Below are 17,168 nucleotides of genomic sequence, written 5' to 3' on the forward strand. Positions count from 1 at the left end.
GCCAAGGAATGTGGGTGGCCTCTAGAAACTGAATGATAGTGAATGAAAGTACTTTTTTTTTTTTTTTTTTTTTTTTTAAAGATGGAGTTTTGCTCTGTCACCAGGCTGGAGTACAGCAGTGTAATCTCGGCTCACTGCAACCTCCACCTCCTGGGTTCAAACGATTCTGTTGTCTTAGCCTCCCAAGTAGCTGGGATTACAGGCACCCAACACCACACCTGGCTAATTTTTGTATTTTTAGTAGAGACGAGGTTTCACCCTGTTGGCCAGGCTGGTCTCGAACTCTTGACCTTAAGTGATCCAAGTGATCCATCCACCTTGGCCTCCCAAAGTGCTGGGATTACAGGTGTGAGCCACCGTGCCCTGCCAAGAATACATTCGAGTGTCACTGTGTGCCCAACACTCTTCTCTATGCTTTACCCATGTGAGCTTACTTAAACCTCTTGGTAGCCATATGAAGAAGGCCTATTAGCTCCACTTTGACAGAGTGGAGGTGGGCTACTGACCGTCCAAATAGACGCAAAGCCCCAGGCTTTCTCACTGCCCCATCAGTCAGCGCCATCTCTTTCGTGGCAACAGCAATGTCTCCTCCCAGGGCTCCCCGCTGCTACCTCTGCCCCTTGAGTCTGCCTTCCTCATGGAAACCACAGTGATCCTGGTAAAACATAAAGCAAGTCAGTTCCCTGCTCAAAACACGCTGGTGATTTCCTGTCTTACTCAGAAGTCAAGGCAACTATCTTGGGATGGTCTGCAAAGCCCTCCAACATGTGGCTCTCTGGCCTCATCCCCTCCCCGTCTGCCCCTTCCTCCCTGCCTATTTTCCCAGCTTCCCCGCTGCCCTTACACTGGCCCTACTGCTGCAACCCCAAGCACACACGTGCTGCACAACGCCGTGCTCAACAACACTTGTTGAATGAATGAATGATTAAATGAATGAATGAACGAACAAACTCTCCCAAGGTGCCTGGTTAGCAGACTGAGAAAGAAAAGTAAAATTCTAAGCTGCCAACTGACTGCACAGTTGGGGCTTGCTGGCCAAGCGGACTCTAGGGAAACCTTGGAAGCTGAGTTCCCGATGGCCATGAAGGACGGGATGGGAGGCTGAACACACCTCACTGTACCCCGTCCCGCACCAGCCAACCACCGTAAGGCTTTCTTCCCTATGGACTAAACAGAAACCGGCCCTTTCAAAAGATCCCAGGCTGGTCATGCTGATGGCTGCTCATCTTCCAGTACAGAACAAAGATGAGATGAGATGCCTGCTTCCTCTCTTCAGTCACCTTATCTAACATAAAACATAGATTTACTAGGCACTGACTGAGGTCTCCCAAGTGCATAACTGTTCCTCTCATTGCTGCCCCACCCCCACCTCCCCTCCCTTTTCTAAAGGAAAATGTACAAATACTAAACCTCCTGAGAACCTCTTTGGAAAAAAACAGCCAAGTCTATGACTTGCGTTTGCCCAGGCGCACCCTCAGGCTGGCTCAGTCAACCTTGATTGATTGCGGCACCTGCTTCAGTCATTCATTTCGGTGGTTGATTCACACCCAGGACCTTGGACCCAGAGATCTGGGCTCATCCGCACTGTGCTCAACACCTCCTGGGGCAGGTGGAAGGCATTCGCTGAGCACCTACCGCTGTGCCAGGCCCAGGCCTCAGACCTGCTCTCCTGGGCAGCCCCCGCCATCAAGGAAAATGGCCTCCCAGCCTCCACTGCACAGAGAAGGAAACCAGAGCTCAGAGCAGTCCAGGCTCTGGCCCAAGGACACCCAGCCAGCTCTCCAATCTGCAATGGAGTTTAGCCTGCTCCTATGGAATTACCAGGTAAAGCAGTTTCCAGTAACCAGAGGCGACAATTTCCAAATTGAGGAAATGTAAAATAAACCAAGCGACAGGGCACCAAAAGGCTTGTGATGAAAGGGGAAAGTAAACCTAAGGAAACCCCTCTGGCCTGATTCTGAGAGACAAGTTGACACAGGCCTTGGGTCACTTGCCTTAAAAAGGCCCTTGCAAGGCTGCATGAGATGGCTCACGCCTGTAATCCCAGCCCTTTGGGAGGCCGAGGTGGGCAGATCACCTGAGGTCAGGAGTTCGAGACCAGCCTGACCAACATGGTGAAAACCTGGTCTCTACTAAAAATACAAAATTAGCTGGGCGTGGTGGCGCATGCCTGTAATCCCAGCTACTCGGGAGGCTGAGGCATTGCTCGAACCCGTGAGGCGGAGGTTGTGGTTGTGATGAGCCAAGATGGCGCCACTGCACTCCAGCCTGGGAAACAAGAGCAAAACTCTGTCTCAAAAACAAGCAAACAAAAACCTCCCACGAAGATGTGGAGAAGTTCACGCCCACCTCCACTGTGCTTCTGGACACCTTCTTATGCAGTACATTTCATATGCCTCCTCCTAAGAGAGAGACTCCAGCAGGTATCACCCCTCCTCACACCTGTCACCTTCTCCTGATGTCAGATTAAAAGGCTGTCTCCACTTTCTTCGCTGAAGCTCTCATAGGCCCGGCAACTAGTCCCACACAGGGAAAAACCAAATGCGTAACTTCCTACGGATGTCATTTCAGCATCATTGACAAACCTTCATTGAAACTGATGTATTTATCAGCACTCACTGGGGCTGGCCAGCCACTTTGCTATTGTGAAAGGAAAATACCTTGGGCCCCCAAAATCACAAAGCAAAATGGAAAACTCAAGCTGAAAACTGCTTAGGGCAAACCTGCCTCCCATTCTATTCCAAGTTATCTCTCTGCTCACTGAGATAGATGCGTATCCGATTGCCTCCTTTGGAAAGAATAATCAGAAACTCAAAAGAATGCAACTGTTGTCTCTTGCCTACCTGTGATTTGGAAGCCCCCTCCCTGCTTTGAGCCTCACTGCCTTTGCTTCAAGTTGTCCTACCTTTCCAGACAGAACCAAAGTACTTCTTAGGTATACTGATCGATGTCTCCTGTCTCCCTAAAATGTATAAAACCAAGCTGTGCCGGGACCACCGGGCGCATGTTGTCAGGACCCCCTGAGGCTGTGTCGCAACCTTAGCAAAATAAACTTTCTAAATTAACTGAGGCTGTCTCAGACTTTCTGGGTTTACATTTATATATTGCTTGGTTTATGCTTTGCAGCAATCATTGATAGGGGTTTTATTCAGGCTGTCGGCCTGGGTGTGCAATTGTGAGCAAGAGATCTAACCTATACCTCCATTGCCTTAATCTTCATGACACTCTGATGCAAAGCAAAGTTTGAGAACTACCAGTTAGAGGGGACCTGGTGAGAATCCAGTAAGCTGCCATGGGGGGCAGGGAGGAGAATGCTGCTGATGCCCACCCCATGGCCTCAGGGCCACCAGGGCTCTCCTCCAGCAGGGAGCAGTAAGAGGCATGGCTGGGATTTGAACCCAAGACGTCTGGCTCCAGAGCCTGGGCTTCACTGTTACGCTCCGCAGCCCACACTTGAGGCAGCACAGGTAGTCAAGGAAGTGACCTCGACCAAATCATCAACACAATAAGCCTCAGCGTTCACACTGTAGTCAGCTCTTCCAAGCACAGTTACCTCCACCCTGCAGACAGCAGGTGCACTGATTTTATCTGTCCTCAGACTGACCCTTTGCTCATTATAATAGTAAAAAACACACCCTTGGGCGGAGACTTAAGATGCTAATGAGACCTGTGATGTATGAACAAGTGTGCACAGCTCCTGCACACGGGCACCCAGAGCACCCTCCTCCCCGGCCCCAGAACGTGCTTACTAGTAACGCCTCTTCCCACCCCTTATGAATCATCACATGAGACTCCCAGAAAGGGGGTTTGCCGGTAACAGCTGAGGCTGTTTTCGTCTGCTCTGAACCGTCTCCCAGGGTGTCCTGTCTACTCTGCACCTAACTTTCAGAACGTTCTTTCTCCTTTGCAATAAATCTCTCTATGTTGCATCCCTTTACTGTGAGTCTCTTGTTTAAATCCTTTTAAACTAAAAAGACAAGAACCGAGGTTTCACAACAGCCATCAACACAGTGAGCAGCATGGTTGGCGTGAGCACATCGGCACTAACATTAGAAAGGCTTTCTTTCAAATTCCATCTTCCCTGCTTGCTGGCTGTAGAAAACATGAGCAAGATACATGGGCCGGAACAGAGAGGTTAGGTAACCAGCCAAGGTCACACAGCATGTTAGCACTCAGAGGAGGATTAGAACTCGGTTTCCTCATGTCTAGCCAGAGATTTGAGCCTTGATTCTTCTGGAAACAAAGTTATTCCTTTCCTGCCTGCGGTCCCCAGGGCTTTGACAAATTGAGCCCTACTGTACGCATTTCTGGAGAAAACACTTCTTCACTCCTCATCTGGGAAGGGAGGGAAATGCAGTGTCTCCTTCATGAATCTCATGAGGATTAAATAACCAAATACTCTGGGGGCACTTAAGATAGGGGCTGGCCCTGAACAAACGTCGGTTTCCCTTTAGTTTCCTGTGGCCACCATGACAAAGTGCCACAAACTGGGTGCATTAAGACAATGAAGTTTCGGCCAGGTGTGGGGCTCACACCTGTAATCCAAGCACTCTGGAGGCCAAGGCAGGCGGATCACCTGAGGTCGGGAGTTCAAGACCAGCCTGACCAACATGGTGAAACCCTGTCTTGAAAAAAAAAATTAAACAAACATACAAAAGACAATGAGGTTTCTTCTTTCAGGGTTCTGGAGGGCATTAGTATGAAACCGAGGTGTTGACAGAGCCTCGCGCCCTCTGAAGGCTCTGGGGGCCCTTTCCTGGCCTCCTCCGGCTTCTGTGGGCGCAGGTGTTCCTCGGCTTACGGCCGCACCCCTCCAGCCTCTCCGCTGTCTTCACACAGCCTCCTTCCCTGTGTCTCTGTGTCTTCTCATGGCCTGCTTATAAGGACACCACCCATTAGAATTAGCATCCACCCAAATCCAGCAGGACCTAACTAACTGTGTGACCTTAACCATTTACATCCACAAAGCCCTTATTTCCAAGTGTGGCCGCATCCTGAGGTTCCAGATGGACATGACATTTTGAAGGACACTGTTGGGACTAAATTGTCTCCTCTTCCCAAATTCTTATATTGAAGCCCTAACCTCCAGTAGCCAATGTGACCGTATCTGGAGACAGGGCCTTTAAGAAGGTAATTAAGGTTAGATAAGGTCATCAGGGTGGGGCTCTAATCCCACAGAACTGGTGTCCTTATAAGAGAAGGGAGAGACCAGAGCTCTCTCTTTCACTCTCTCCCCTGCCCTCCACTCTTCTAAGCACAGAGAAATGACCATGTGAGGAGGCAATGGGAAGGCAGCTGTCTGCAAGTCTGGAAAAGAGGCCTCACCAGAAGTCAACCCTGCTGGCACTGTGGTCTTGGGCTTCAGCCTCCAGAACCATTAGAGAACACACCTCTGTTGTTTAATCCACCAGTCAGTGGTATGCAACACGGTAGCCCTGGCAGGTTAACACAGACACGATTGACCCCAGTGCAGCTCCCACCGGATGAGGGGCTGCAATTCCCACCGCTGCATGGGCTTCTCCCGGCCAGGGATGCCCGTGACTCACTTCCACTTGGGCATGGTCTCGTCCAACGCTTGGCTCAGCATCGCCTCCTGCAGCCTGCTGTCCTTGGTCTCACCTTCCCCGGGGAGTCCCTGGCCTCTCCTCTGCACTCAGAAGCAGGGAGGCTGCCACCGGAGACAAAGTGCCCTGGGGCATCCTGAGTGCCAGCTGCCATCTCAGGGCCCCATACGTGGTCAGTCGTCCCAGCGCCACCATGAAGAATGATGACTGTCCCCATTTCACAGATGGGGAACCTGAGAGCTAGAGACCAGGTGACGCTCCTGTGGCCATGCAGAGAGGAAGAGGGGAGCCAGGCCACAGACACAGCCCTCTCGTCTTGCCGGTGCTGCCAGCACCCACTTTTCCTTCAGAGCCAGGTGTCCACACTCCTCCCTTCCCACAGCCGAGGATGCTGCCTGCGGGTGGCGGGAGCTCTGGCTCAGCATGGCATCCTGTGACTCCTGGCCTAAGGAGGGCTCGGGCACCCTCTCCTGTGCTCTCGAAGCCAGCCCGCGGGTCAAGCACAGCCGGCTTCCCCTCCCCACCCTAGACCTGCACACGGATGCACAGAGAGAAGGCGGTGGTGCTAGCAGGTGACCTCAGACTTCCCCATTTCAGCCCAGCACCCCTCCTCTGTCACTCTACACTGACGACACCCAAAAATCCTGGGCCTGTTTCTCACCTGGGGAGAACTGATTTCCAAAGAGCTTTGCTGACAGGGACGTTTGGAGATAAGAGCCCTCAGCACCCCAGAAATGGACGGGGCCTCCGAGAGGCCTCAGTTTCTGCTGTGGACAGGGAGGACTCCGTGGAGGGGACACGGTCTGCCTGAATCTCTGGCCAACGAGTGCCAGGGTTGGACCGAACCACCTCTGGGATCCCCGGCCAGGAGGATGTGGGGTTCTCGCACACACACAGACCCTGGGGCTTCCCTGCCGGTCCCCGCAGAGGCCACAGACCTGGCAGAGTGCGACCACCGCCTCGGTGGCTCTCACGTTCTCTTCTTCCTCCAGGTCGCACCGCAGCAGCCTCTGCCTTTCCAGGACCTCATGGAAAGCCTGTGAGGAAAGCAAGACCTGAGTCTGGTAGAAACATGCAGGGTGTTTTTTTTTTGTTTTTTTTTTATTTTTATTTTTCCAGAAGGTTCTCCAACCATCCCCTGCATCTCAGATCAGAAAGAAGGATGTTGGCCCCTGTATTACACACAAGGAAACTGAGGCATGGGGCTGCCACATGGCTTTCACAGCTGATGCCAGGGCCAACAAATCCAATTGCCAGGAAATACCACAAACCACACTTCTGTTAAACCCAGGATGAGGAGGGCCCACTGGGCTACCTCTGTCACCCTTTTGTCCTGGCCACAGCCACCCAGACATCACTTTCTGACTTCTGCGGCTGAGGACCACCACCCAGGCCACGGGAGACCCACCAATGGGAGCCAGCAGGGGTGACGCAGACGGGCGACTGGAGGTCAGTGCAGTCAGCAACCAGCCAGCCCCACTCTGACTGCATGGTGGAAGCCCTTCCCTGAAGAACCCAGCAGAGCAGCAGGAGACTGGGGCCAGCCCTGGGCATCAGCAGAGAGACCCGGCTAGCACTAAGCAGACCATCAGAGGCCCCGGCATCAGCAGAGAGACCCGGCTAGCACTAAGCAGACCATCAGAGGCCCCGGCATCAGCAGAGAGACCCGGCTAGCCCTAAGCAGACCATCAGAGGCCCCGGCATCAGCAGAGAGACCCGGCTAGCTCTAAGCAGACCATCAGAGGCCCCGGCATCAGCAGAGAGAGACCCGGCTAGCTCTAAGCAGATCATCAGAGGCCCCGGCATCAGCAGAGAGACCCGGCTAGCCCTAAGCAGACCATCAGAGGCCCCGGCATCAGCAGAGAGACCCGGCTAGCCCTAAGCAGACCATCAGAGGCCCCGGCATCAGGAGAGAGACCCGGCTAGCCCTAAGCAGACCATCAGAGGCCCCGGCATCAGCAGAGAGAGACCCGGCTAGCCCTAAGCAGACCATCAGAGGCCCCGGCATCAGCAGAGAGAACCGGCTAGCCCTAAGCAGACCATCAGAGGCCCCGGCATCAGCAGAGAGACCCGGCTAGCCCTAAGCAGACCATCAGAGGCCCCGGCATCAGCAGAGAGACCCGGCTAGCTCTAAGCAGACCATCAGAGGCCCCGGCATCAGCAGAGAGACCCGGCTAGCTCTAAGCAGACCATCAGAGGCCCCGGCATCAGCAGAGAGACCCGGCTAGCTCTAAGCAGATCATCAGAGGCCCCGGCATCAGCAGAGAGACCCGGCTAGCCCTAAGCAGACCATCAGAGGCCCCGGCATCAGCAGAGAGACCCGGCTAGCTCTAAGCAGATCATCAGAGGCTCTGGCATCAGCAGAGAGACCCGGCTAGCTCTAAGCAGACCATCAGAGGCTCTGGCATCAGCAGAGAGACCCGGCTAGCTCTAAGCAGATCATCAGAGGCCCCGGCATCAGCAGAGAGACCTGGCTAGCCCTAAGCAGACCATCAGAGGCTCTGGCATCAGCAGAGAGACCCGGCTAGCACTAAGCAGACCATCAGAGGCCCCAGTATCAGCAGAGAGACCCGGTTAGCTCTAAGCAGACCATCAGAGGCCCCGGCATCAGCAGAGAGAGACCCGGCTAGCTCTAAGCAGACCATCAGAGGCCCCGGCATCAGCAGAGAGAGACCCGGCTAGCTCTAAGCAGACCATCAGAGGCCCCGGCATCAGCAGAGAGAGACCCGGCTAGCCCTAAGCAGACCATCAGAGGCCCCGGCATCAGCAGAGAGACCCGGCTAGCCCTAAGCAGACCATCAGAGGCCCCGGCATCAGCAGAGAGAGACCCGGCTAGCTCTAAGCAGACCATCAGAGGCCCCGGCATCAGCAGAGAGACCCGGCTAGCCCTAAGCAGACCATCAGAGGCCCCGGCATCAGCAGAGAGAGACCTGGCTAGCACTAAGCAGACCATCAGAGGCCCCGGCATCAGCAGAGAGACCCGGCTAGCCCTAAGCAGACCATCAGAGGCCCCGGCATCAGCAGAGAGACCTGGCTAGCTCTAAGCAGACCATCAGAGGCCCTGGCATCAGCAGAGAGAGACCCGGCTAGCCCTAAGCAGACCATCAGAGGCCCTGGCATCAGCAGAGAGACCCGGCTAGCTCTAAGCAGATCATCAGAGGCTCTGGCATCAGCAGAGAGACCCGGCTAGCTCTAAGCAGACCATCAGAGGCTCTGGCATCAGCAGAGAGACCCGGCTAGCTCTAAGCAGATCATCAGAGGCCCCGGCATCAGCAGAGAGACCCGGCTAGCCCTAAGCAGACCATCAGAGGCTCTGGCATCAGCAGAGAGACCCGGCTAGCTCTAAGCAGACCATCAGAGGCCCCGGCATCAGCAGAGAGAGACCCGGCTAGCTCTAAGCAGACCATCAGAGGCCCCGGCATCAGCAGAGAGAGACCCGGCTAGCTCTAAGCAGACCATCAGAGGCCCCGGCATCAGCAGAGAGAGACCCGGCTAGCCCTAAGCAGACCATCAGAGGCCCCGGCATCAGCAGAGAGACCCGGCTAGCCCTAAGCAGACCATCAGAGGCCCCGGCATCAGCAGAGAGAGACCCGGCTAGCTCTAAGCAGACCATCAGAGGCCCCGGCATCAGCAGAGAGACCCGGCTAGCTCTAAGCAGACCATCAGAGGCCCCGGCATCAGCAGAGAGAGACCCGGCTAGCACTAAGCAGACCATCAGAGGCCCCGGCATCAGCAGAGAGACCCGGCTAGCTCTAAGCAGACCATCAGAGGCCCCGGCATCAGCAGAGAGACCCGGCTAGCCCTAAGCAGACCATCAGAGGCCCCGGCATCAGCAGAGAGACCCGGCTAGCTCTAAGCAGACCATCAGAGGCCCTGGTATCAGCAGAGAGAGACCCGGCTAGCCCTAAGCAGACCATCAGAGGCCCCGGCATCAGCAGAGAGACCCGGCTAGCCCTAAGCAGACCATCAGAGGCCCCGGCATCAGCAGAGAGACCCGGCTAGCCCTAAGCAGACCATCAGAGGCCCCGGCATCAGCAGAGAGAGACCCGGCTAGCCCTAAGCAGAACATCAGAGGCCCCGGCATCAGCAGAGAGAACCGGCTAGCCCTAAGCAGACCATCAGAGGCCCCAGCATCAGCAAAGAGACCCGGCTAGCCCTAAGCAGACCATCAGAGGCCCCGGCATCAGCAGAGAGACCCGGCTAGCCCTAAGCAGACCATCAGAGGCCCCGGCATCAGCAGAGAGAGACCCGGCTAGCCCTAAGCAGACCATCAGAGGCCCCGGCATCAGCAGAGAGACCTGGCTAGCTCTAAGCAGACCATCAGAGGCCCCGGCATCAGCAGAGAGAGACCCGGCTAGCCCTAAGCAGACCATCAGAGGCCCCGGCATCAGCAGAGAGACCTGGCTAGCTCTAAGCAGACCATCAGAGGCCCCGGCATCAGCAGAGAGACCCGGCTAGCCTTAAGCAGACCATCAGAGGCCCCGGCATCAGCAGAGAGAGACCCGGCTAGCACTAAGCAGACCATCAGAGGCCCCGGCATCAGCAGAGAGACCCGGCTAGCACTAAGCAGACCATCAGAGGCCCTGGCATCAGCAGAGAGAGACCCGGCTAGCACTAAGCAGACCATCAGAGGCCCCGGCATCAGCAGAGAGACCCGGCTAGCACTAAGCAGACCATCAGAGGCCCCGGCATCAGCAGAGAGACCCGGCTAGCACTAAGCAGACCATCAGAGGCCCCGGCATCAGCAGAGAGAGACCCGGCTAGCCCTAAGCAGACCATCAGAGGCCCCGGCATCAGCAGAGAGACCTGGCTAGCTCTAAGCAGACCATCAGAGGCTCTGGCATCAGCAGAGAGACCCGGCTAGCTCTAAGCAGACCATCAGAGGCTCTGGCATCAGCAGAGGGAGACCCAGCCAGCCCTAGGCAGAGCATCAGAGGCCCCGGCACCAGCAGAGGGGTGAGGCAGGGCGGACAGACAGACGAACAGACCCTTCTCAGGGGAGGCCTACAGGAGAAAATTCCTTCGGGAGAAGTTTCAGTGGAGTCTCTAAGCACAAGGAAGGGCTCCCTGAGGGCAGATGGGGAGCCAGGCTCAGGGAGCAGCAGCAGAGGCCAAGAGGTTAAGAGCCCCTAGGACCTGTGGGGATGCTACAGGCAGGAGGTGAGATGAGAGAGAAGGGCAGGGCTGGAAACAGGCGGGTGCTGAGTGTGTGCTGGGAGCCGGGTGCGGTTCATTCATTCTCCCATCCATTCCGTCCTTCTGTCATTTACTTGATTTGCCAATTTCATGCATGGATTCACCTGCCCTGCCTGCATCCCACGTGTCCTGAATGCCAGCGCCGAGGCCTGTGCCGAGGCCCTGGGACACCGCGGTCACCCGGGGACTGTCTCCATTCTCTGGACTCACACTGGGCTTTGAGGCATCATGGACAGTGGCCCCGAAATCTCTAAGTGACAAGGAACTGAATAGGCTTACCTTCCTCTTATTTCAAATGTGTCTTCTTGAAGACAGAAACACCCACCCTACCCCTTTGTAGCAAACCCAGAAACTCCCAGTGTAGTTCTGGAAGAGGCTCCCTGGGTGAGGGAGGCAGCTGGACCAAGGACCTAGAGGCCTCTCCTCTGTTCTCAGGGACCTCTCCATTGGCTTCTCAAGGAGTCGTGCCACCACCACCAGGTTGGCCCCCTGAGAGGGCCCCTGGGCCTCTGTTCTGGGCTGAACCTGGACCCAGACATGGTACCACCCATCCTTTGGCAGAGCTGAGATGCCCCATACCAAGTGCTGATGCAGGGCAGGTGGACCTGGGCAAACAGTGAGGCTGGGCTGCCCCTTCCTGTCTCACTGAATCTTAATAATGCCGTGATATAGGTGCCATTATGCCCATTTCACAGATGTGGAAGCTGAGGGCCAGAGGGTGAGCAACGTGCTGAAGCTCACCCAGCTATTGGCAGAGTCCGCACGCAAAGCCAGGTGTGGCCCGGCCTCAGCGCCCAGTGCTTAACCAGCGTGCAAGATGGTCACAGACAAGCTGGCCCTCCCCTATTCCCACTGCCCGTTACCAGGGAAAGCAAGCAGAGCGAAACCAGAGCCGGGCGGCCTCTCTGAGAACTGGCCAGCCCAGGTCCTTGGTGCCTGCACCAGGGCCGGGTGACCCCTGGTCCGTGGAGGGTGACATCTTGCTTTCTGTCCTTCAGGTTTCTTGTCCCCTTCTCAGGGAAAACCAAGGGTACCTTTGAGCTTGGCCACCTCCTAGCCCTGCCCACTCAACCCCACACACAAGGCTGGGAGCTCCCTTCCTTCTTCTGGACTTGTAGCCAACCCACGAGAGCCCTTCCCCTGGGTGTGTGAGCCTGCCTTACTCTACAGGACATGCTTGTCCCCTCTGCTCCATACATTTCTCGCTTCAGGCCATCGTCACCATCTGTGCGCCCCACTACGTTTGCACCCTGCCAAGCTCTCCACGGATCCTACCTTCCTCTTCCCAGCAGCCCAGTGACAGTGGCACGACTCTCAGCATTGGCTTACAGTCCACTAAGACACTAGGGGTGCAGGGGCTAAGGGACTGAGATTCAGTCACTCGGCTGTCACATGGGAAGTAGGGAGATAACCTGACATCTGATGAAGACCTCGGGCTTCCCGTGCTCAGTCAGGAGAACAGAGCTACCACCGCTCACCCCATGTGCGGGGGCTGGGGGTGTGTGTCACCTTAAGAAGCTTCTCCGGGTCAGCAGTCGGCTGGGCCTCAGCCAGGAAGCGTCTCCGTTCTTCCTCTTGGGCCAGTGCGAGCTTTGCTGTCCCCTCCACCTGGTGAGCCAGAGACGCCTTGACCAGGTCTTTGCCTTGTTGGACAAACTCTGGGATTGAAAAAAGCCACAGCACAAGTGAGTGTCTGAGCCGAACTTTCAGTGGGGATCCGCATGCCTTCTCCCATCCAGAGGCTGGGGAAGCTGGTATTGGCTGCAGAGATGGTGCCCGCCCTGTCGGTGACACACCTGGGTTTCTTTCTGAGGGTCCCGCTAGTAGCGTGACCTCAGTTAAGTCCAGATGCCTCTACGTCTCCAGCCTTGCCCACCAGCATCCCAGGGCCAGCCTTGGGGCAGGAGCATGCGTGGGATACACGTGCAGCTGAGCCACACCGGGCTCCCCTTCCCGCCCCCCATGTTGGACCTGGCTCACCCTCGCCCACCCTGCCGCTGAGCAGGCCCATGTGACTCCGGCAGGACCATGAGCTGCTGCTGGGTGACACAGGCCACTCTAAGTTTCTGGTGTGAGATCTCCACCCTCCTCTGTCCCTCAGCAGGTCTTGGTGCCTTTGCTGCAGGACATGGGGACTCAGTCAGTCTGAATCCCTGGTGAGTGAGTGCAGCAGCTGACCCCTTCCCTGGGCAGTGGCCCTCATGGGCTCTGCTGTACAGAAAAGGAAAGAGAGGCCCAGAGGACAGTCCAGTGACCCAGTCCCTAGAGCAGAAGCGGACTGCTGCAGGTTTCCAGCCCACCCTGCATAGCCCCAGGGACCCAGGATGCCAGAGTTGTGGACCACGGCACCCATGCCCATGATCACCCCGGGTCATGGACCATGGCGCCCATGCCCATGCTCATCCCTGGGTCGTGCACCATGGCACCCATGCCCATGCTCACCTCTGCGTCATGGACCACAGCACCCGTGCCCACGCTCACCCCTGCATTGTGGACCACGGTGCCCGTGCCCACGCTCACCCCTGAGTTGTGGACCATGGCACCCGTGCCCACGCTCATCCCTGTGTTGTGAACCACGGCGCCCATGCCCATGCTTATCCTTGGGTCGTGCACCACTGTGCCCATGCCCATGCTCACCCCTGCGTCATGGACCACAGCACCCGTGCCCACGCTCACCCCTGCATTGTGGACCACAGTGCCCGTGCCCACGCTCACCCCTGAGTTGTGGACCATGGCACCTGTGCCCACGCTCATCCCTGTGTCGTGAACCACGGTGCCCATGCCCACACTCACCCCTGCCTCGTGGACCACGGCGCCCATGCCCACGCTCACCCCTGCTGAAGCACTCCGCCTCCTGCCAGAAGGCCTTGTGCTGCTGTGTGAGCAGCTCCTCCTTCTGCCGCCCAGACAACTTCCCCTCACCAGCCAGCAGCTCCAGGCCATGGGCGATGGCAGCCAGCCGGCACCTGGTCTCCTCCTGGACCTGCAGCCTCAGAAACTCGATCACCTTTGCCATGTGCGCCCGCCCCATCGTCCTCTCCAGGATGTCCTGCAAGAAAAAACACACAAGACCACAGTTAGGGCGTCCTGGGAACCGTTCAGCTTCCCATGGAACAGCTCAGAGGAATGAACTCCTCTTCTCCTTCATGAGTGAGACCTGGGTCTGCCCCTGAGGTGGGGATTAATGCCTCTCCTAGGGGTGCGGGGAGGCTGAGCTGGGTAACACATGGCAGTTCATCCCCAGTGAGTGCGCCCCAGAGGGCCGCTCTCCCGGGAGGGAATCCAGATTTGCAAATGGTCAAGGAAAAAAAGGCACCTTGCTTACAGTCACCTCCCCCAGCTAATCTGACCCTGTGGCTCCCCCAGGACGGAGGAGGAAATGTGAAGTGCCCGCTGTCCCCAGCTTTCGAGCCCCAGAGAGCCTGACTGCTGCGGACAGCCAAGATTTTCTGGGAAATGATTGGCTTCCAACATGACTCCCTGCAGTCAGATTCTACAGCAGGCCCTTCCCGGCCCCACCTCATCATTTCATGGACTTGACTATCGGGAAAAACGGGAAAATGTCAACCCGAGGCAGCCAAGGCATGCACACCCAAAAGCAGCTGCTGGTGGAATGAGAGTAAGGGGAATGGAGGAGCAGGCGGGGGGCCCCGGCATTTCCCTGGCACAGACTCTGCACCCCCAACTCCCAGCCAAGCCCAGCTCAGGCCTGGGCACGTCTGTGCTGGGCTGAGGCCAGGGGCCAGTCCTGCTCCCCAGCCTCCCATCTCTGCGCCAAGCTCCAACTCCACCTTGCAGACCAGGGGACCTTTCAGAGATGCTGATGGTTCTGTCAGCCCTGGCCCCAAACCCTCCTGTTACTGCCCCGAGATCAAGTCCAGTGCCCCAGGCACGGCACAGGAAGCTCTGTCGGGCCTTGTCCCATGCACCTGCCTGCTCCTGGCTGCCCAGCCTCTGCACATGCGGGGCCGTCCTCCTGGAATACCCTCGCTGCCTCCTCTCACTCCCCTGCCTGGCCAGGTCCTTCTCATCCTCTCGGGCTCTGTGGCCATTCCCTGTTCATCCCGCATGGGTCCCCTGCTCTGGGCTCCCATCTTGGAGGATGTGATTGTGAGTAGCAGTCCCAGCCCTGTCTGAGAGCCCTTGAGGACAGGAGCCAGGCCTGAGTCACCCATGTCCCCTTGACCAGCCATGGCCTTGCTGTGTTCTGAGCTGCACTGGCCTCTGTTCCCACAACACAAGATCAGGGCAGGAAGATCCCCCAGTGACGGACCCGGACGCTGACACTCATTCCAGCAGCCTGTGACCCCTAGAGGGCGCAAGAGGATAAGCGGAGGTGCCCGTGGGCTGGACGGGCGGCCGTGACCACCTCTAAGGAGCACGTGAGGATGTTGAGAGCCCAACACAGGCCAGTGGGGTGGGCAGAGGTGGTGCAATCGATGGGCTTATATTGGAGAGAGGATGGAGTGGAGAGAGGTGCATGAGAAGAGGGACATGGGATGGAGGATGGGGGCCCCGACCTGCTCCGAGTGTGGCTGAGTCCTCGACAGACTTGGCTCCCAGGACCCGGGCACAGGCTCCTCACCCGACCCCTGCCGCACAGATCTGACATGAGGGTTAAGTCAGTCAGAATCCGTAAAGCATTGAGAGCAACAGCCACGGCACAGTGAGCCTCCCTGAGCGTCAGCCCTTTCCATCATTATCAGCGGCCCGTCCCCACATCTGTCTCGGCAGCTGTTTTTTTTTTCCCGTGTGTCTCAAGAAACTGAATCTTATGACTGTCAGGGTCCCTTTGAAGGGCTCTTCCAGTTTTAATATTCAGAGATGCACATTCCAGCTCCAAATTCCCAGGCCAGAAAGATCAGATGCCACCCTGGGAATGTCAACTCTTCCGTGTTCTGAGATACAGGGGCCATCTTTTTCCCATATGCAGGCACAGTGAATCCATTCCTCTTCTGTACAGACACAGACTGTAGCCCTGTCCACACCTCATTACAACAACTTGTTGTCGTCTATTTCTCCTGCTGACACGTGGCCTGTGGGGCTCTAATGACTGACAAGTACTGACTGCTGCCCGCATGCTGGGCTCTTCTCTAAAAACCCTCCGTACTGTGGAGTCTTTCACACTCTCAGTGACCCTGTGAGACAGCAGGTGCTCTTACAGTCCCCATTCTATAGACGATGAAACCAAGTCACAGAGAGGTTAAATTATCTACCCAAGATCACACAGCTAATGAGTGGCTCAAGACTGCAGTAGGACCTCCGGTTTCTTCCCCGAGTCTGCATTTGTAACCTCTGCAATATGGTTTCCATAACAGCATGTGGCAAACAGTAGGTGCTCATTAAACACTGGCTGAAGGACCGTCATGCTGTTAAACTGGACGATCCCTTTCCTTCTTACTATTTGGAAGTTATTGACTGATGCTCTGGCCAGAGTCAGCTAACGATCTATTTTCTTTTTTCTGCATCAATATCCTGCTTGCAGCAAAAGAAAAAAAAAAGAGGAAGAAAAGTCTTTCACCTTTGCAGAGCATTAATATTGAGTCAGCAGCCTTATCAAACTGAAATCCAATTCAAAGGGGCTTGGGCAGCAAACCAGGAAGTTTCAGGCCCAGGCTCAGTGACGTCATTAGACAGGATGGGGATGTTAGGTGCGTAACTGAGTGGGCTCCTTATCTGTGTGCTGTGAATAAAATACCTCCCACGCCTATCTTTTGGTAGTGTTGAGATAAAAAAGAAGACCTTGTGTGCATGTGCTGAGAAAAAGCATATGAAGTTCTTAAACAACTGTGTGGATGTGGGGGTCTTGTTGAAGCGTGGATTCTGCTCAGGAGGGTGGAGGACAGGATTCTGCATTCTAACCAGCTCCTGGTGCAGCCGATGCTGTGGTCTGTGGATCACACCCGGGGGAGCAGAGCGGCTTGGGAGAGGCCGCAGTGTGTAGGGGTGGCAAGGATCCACTGAGGCTTAGCTTTCCCATTGGTCTGAAGAGCTGAGTCTGTGCTGAGGGCAGGGCAGCCACTGGAGGGTTCTGAGCGGAGCTGCCACATGGGCTGGCACACAGGACAGGGAAATGGGTGCAGAGCCAGCATCAGAGGGCTCGTGCACACTGGCTGGCACACACGGGACGAGCCCAACGTGTACCAAGAGAAACCCAATGGAGACTGGGGTGTTAGGAGTCACTCAGCAGCGACCCAGGCCTGTCTGTGGCAACTCTTAGCACTATTATTTTATAAATAAAGTAACAGACACTCAGAGAGTTAAGTCATGTGTTCAAGATTACACAGCTCCAAACAACAGAGCCCAGGGTCAACGCTGGATTTGCAGATTTCTCTCCCGTGGGTGTCCAACCCTTTGAATGTGAGGATGTTTTACACTTACCTGTGACGGCAGCCTTCATAAATATAT

The 17,168-nt window shown here is 56.1% G+C and overlaps 1 protein-coding gene across 3 annotated transcripts in view; it reads right to left on the bottom strand.

Annotated features, from left to right (window-relative positions):
* The window catches only part of EVC (EvC ciliary complex subunit 1), a 96,023-nt gene that overhangs the window by 38,722 nt on the left and 40,133 nt on the right, over positions 1-17,168 (bottom strand). For all 3 annotated transcript variants that reach the window (XM_039468093.1, XM_039468092.2, XM_074395876.1), the window contains exons 9-11: positions 13,593-13,809; positions 12,270-12,418; positions 6,503-6,601 (exon numbers count right to left, since the gene is read on the bottom strand). In XM_039468093.1, the coding sequence (XP_039324027.1) occupies positions 6,503-6,601; positions 12,270-12,418; positions 13,593-13,809 (465 nt within the window). The remainder of the gene's footprint in view (positions 1-6,502; positions 6,602-12,269; positions 12,419-13,592; positions 13,810-17,168) is intronic.

Source organism: Saimiri boliviensis, chromosome 3 (assembly GCF_048565385.1).
Source record: "Saimiri boliviensis isolate mSaiBol1 chromosome 3, mSaiBol1.pri, whole genome shotgun sequence".
Classification (NCBI taxonomy): domain Eukaryota; kingdom Metazoa; phylum Chordata; class Mammalia; order Primates; family Cebidae; genus Saimiri; species Saimiri boliviensis.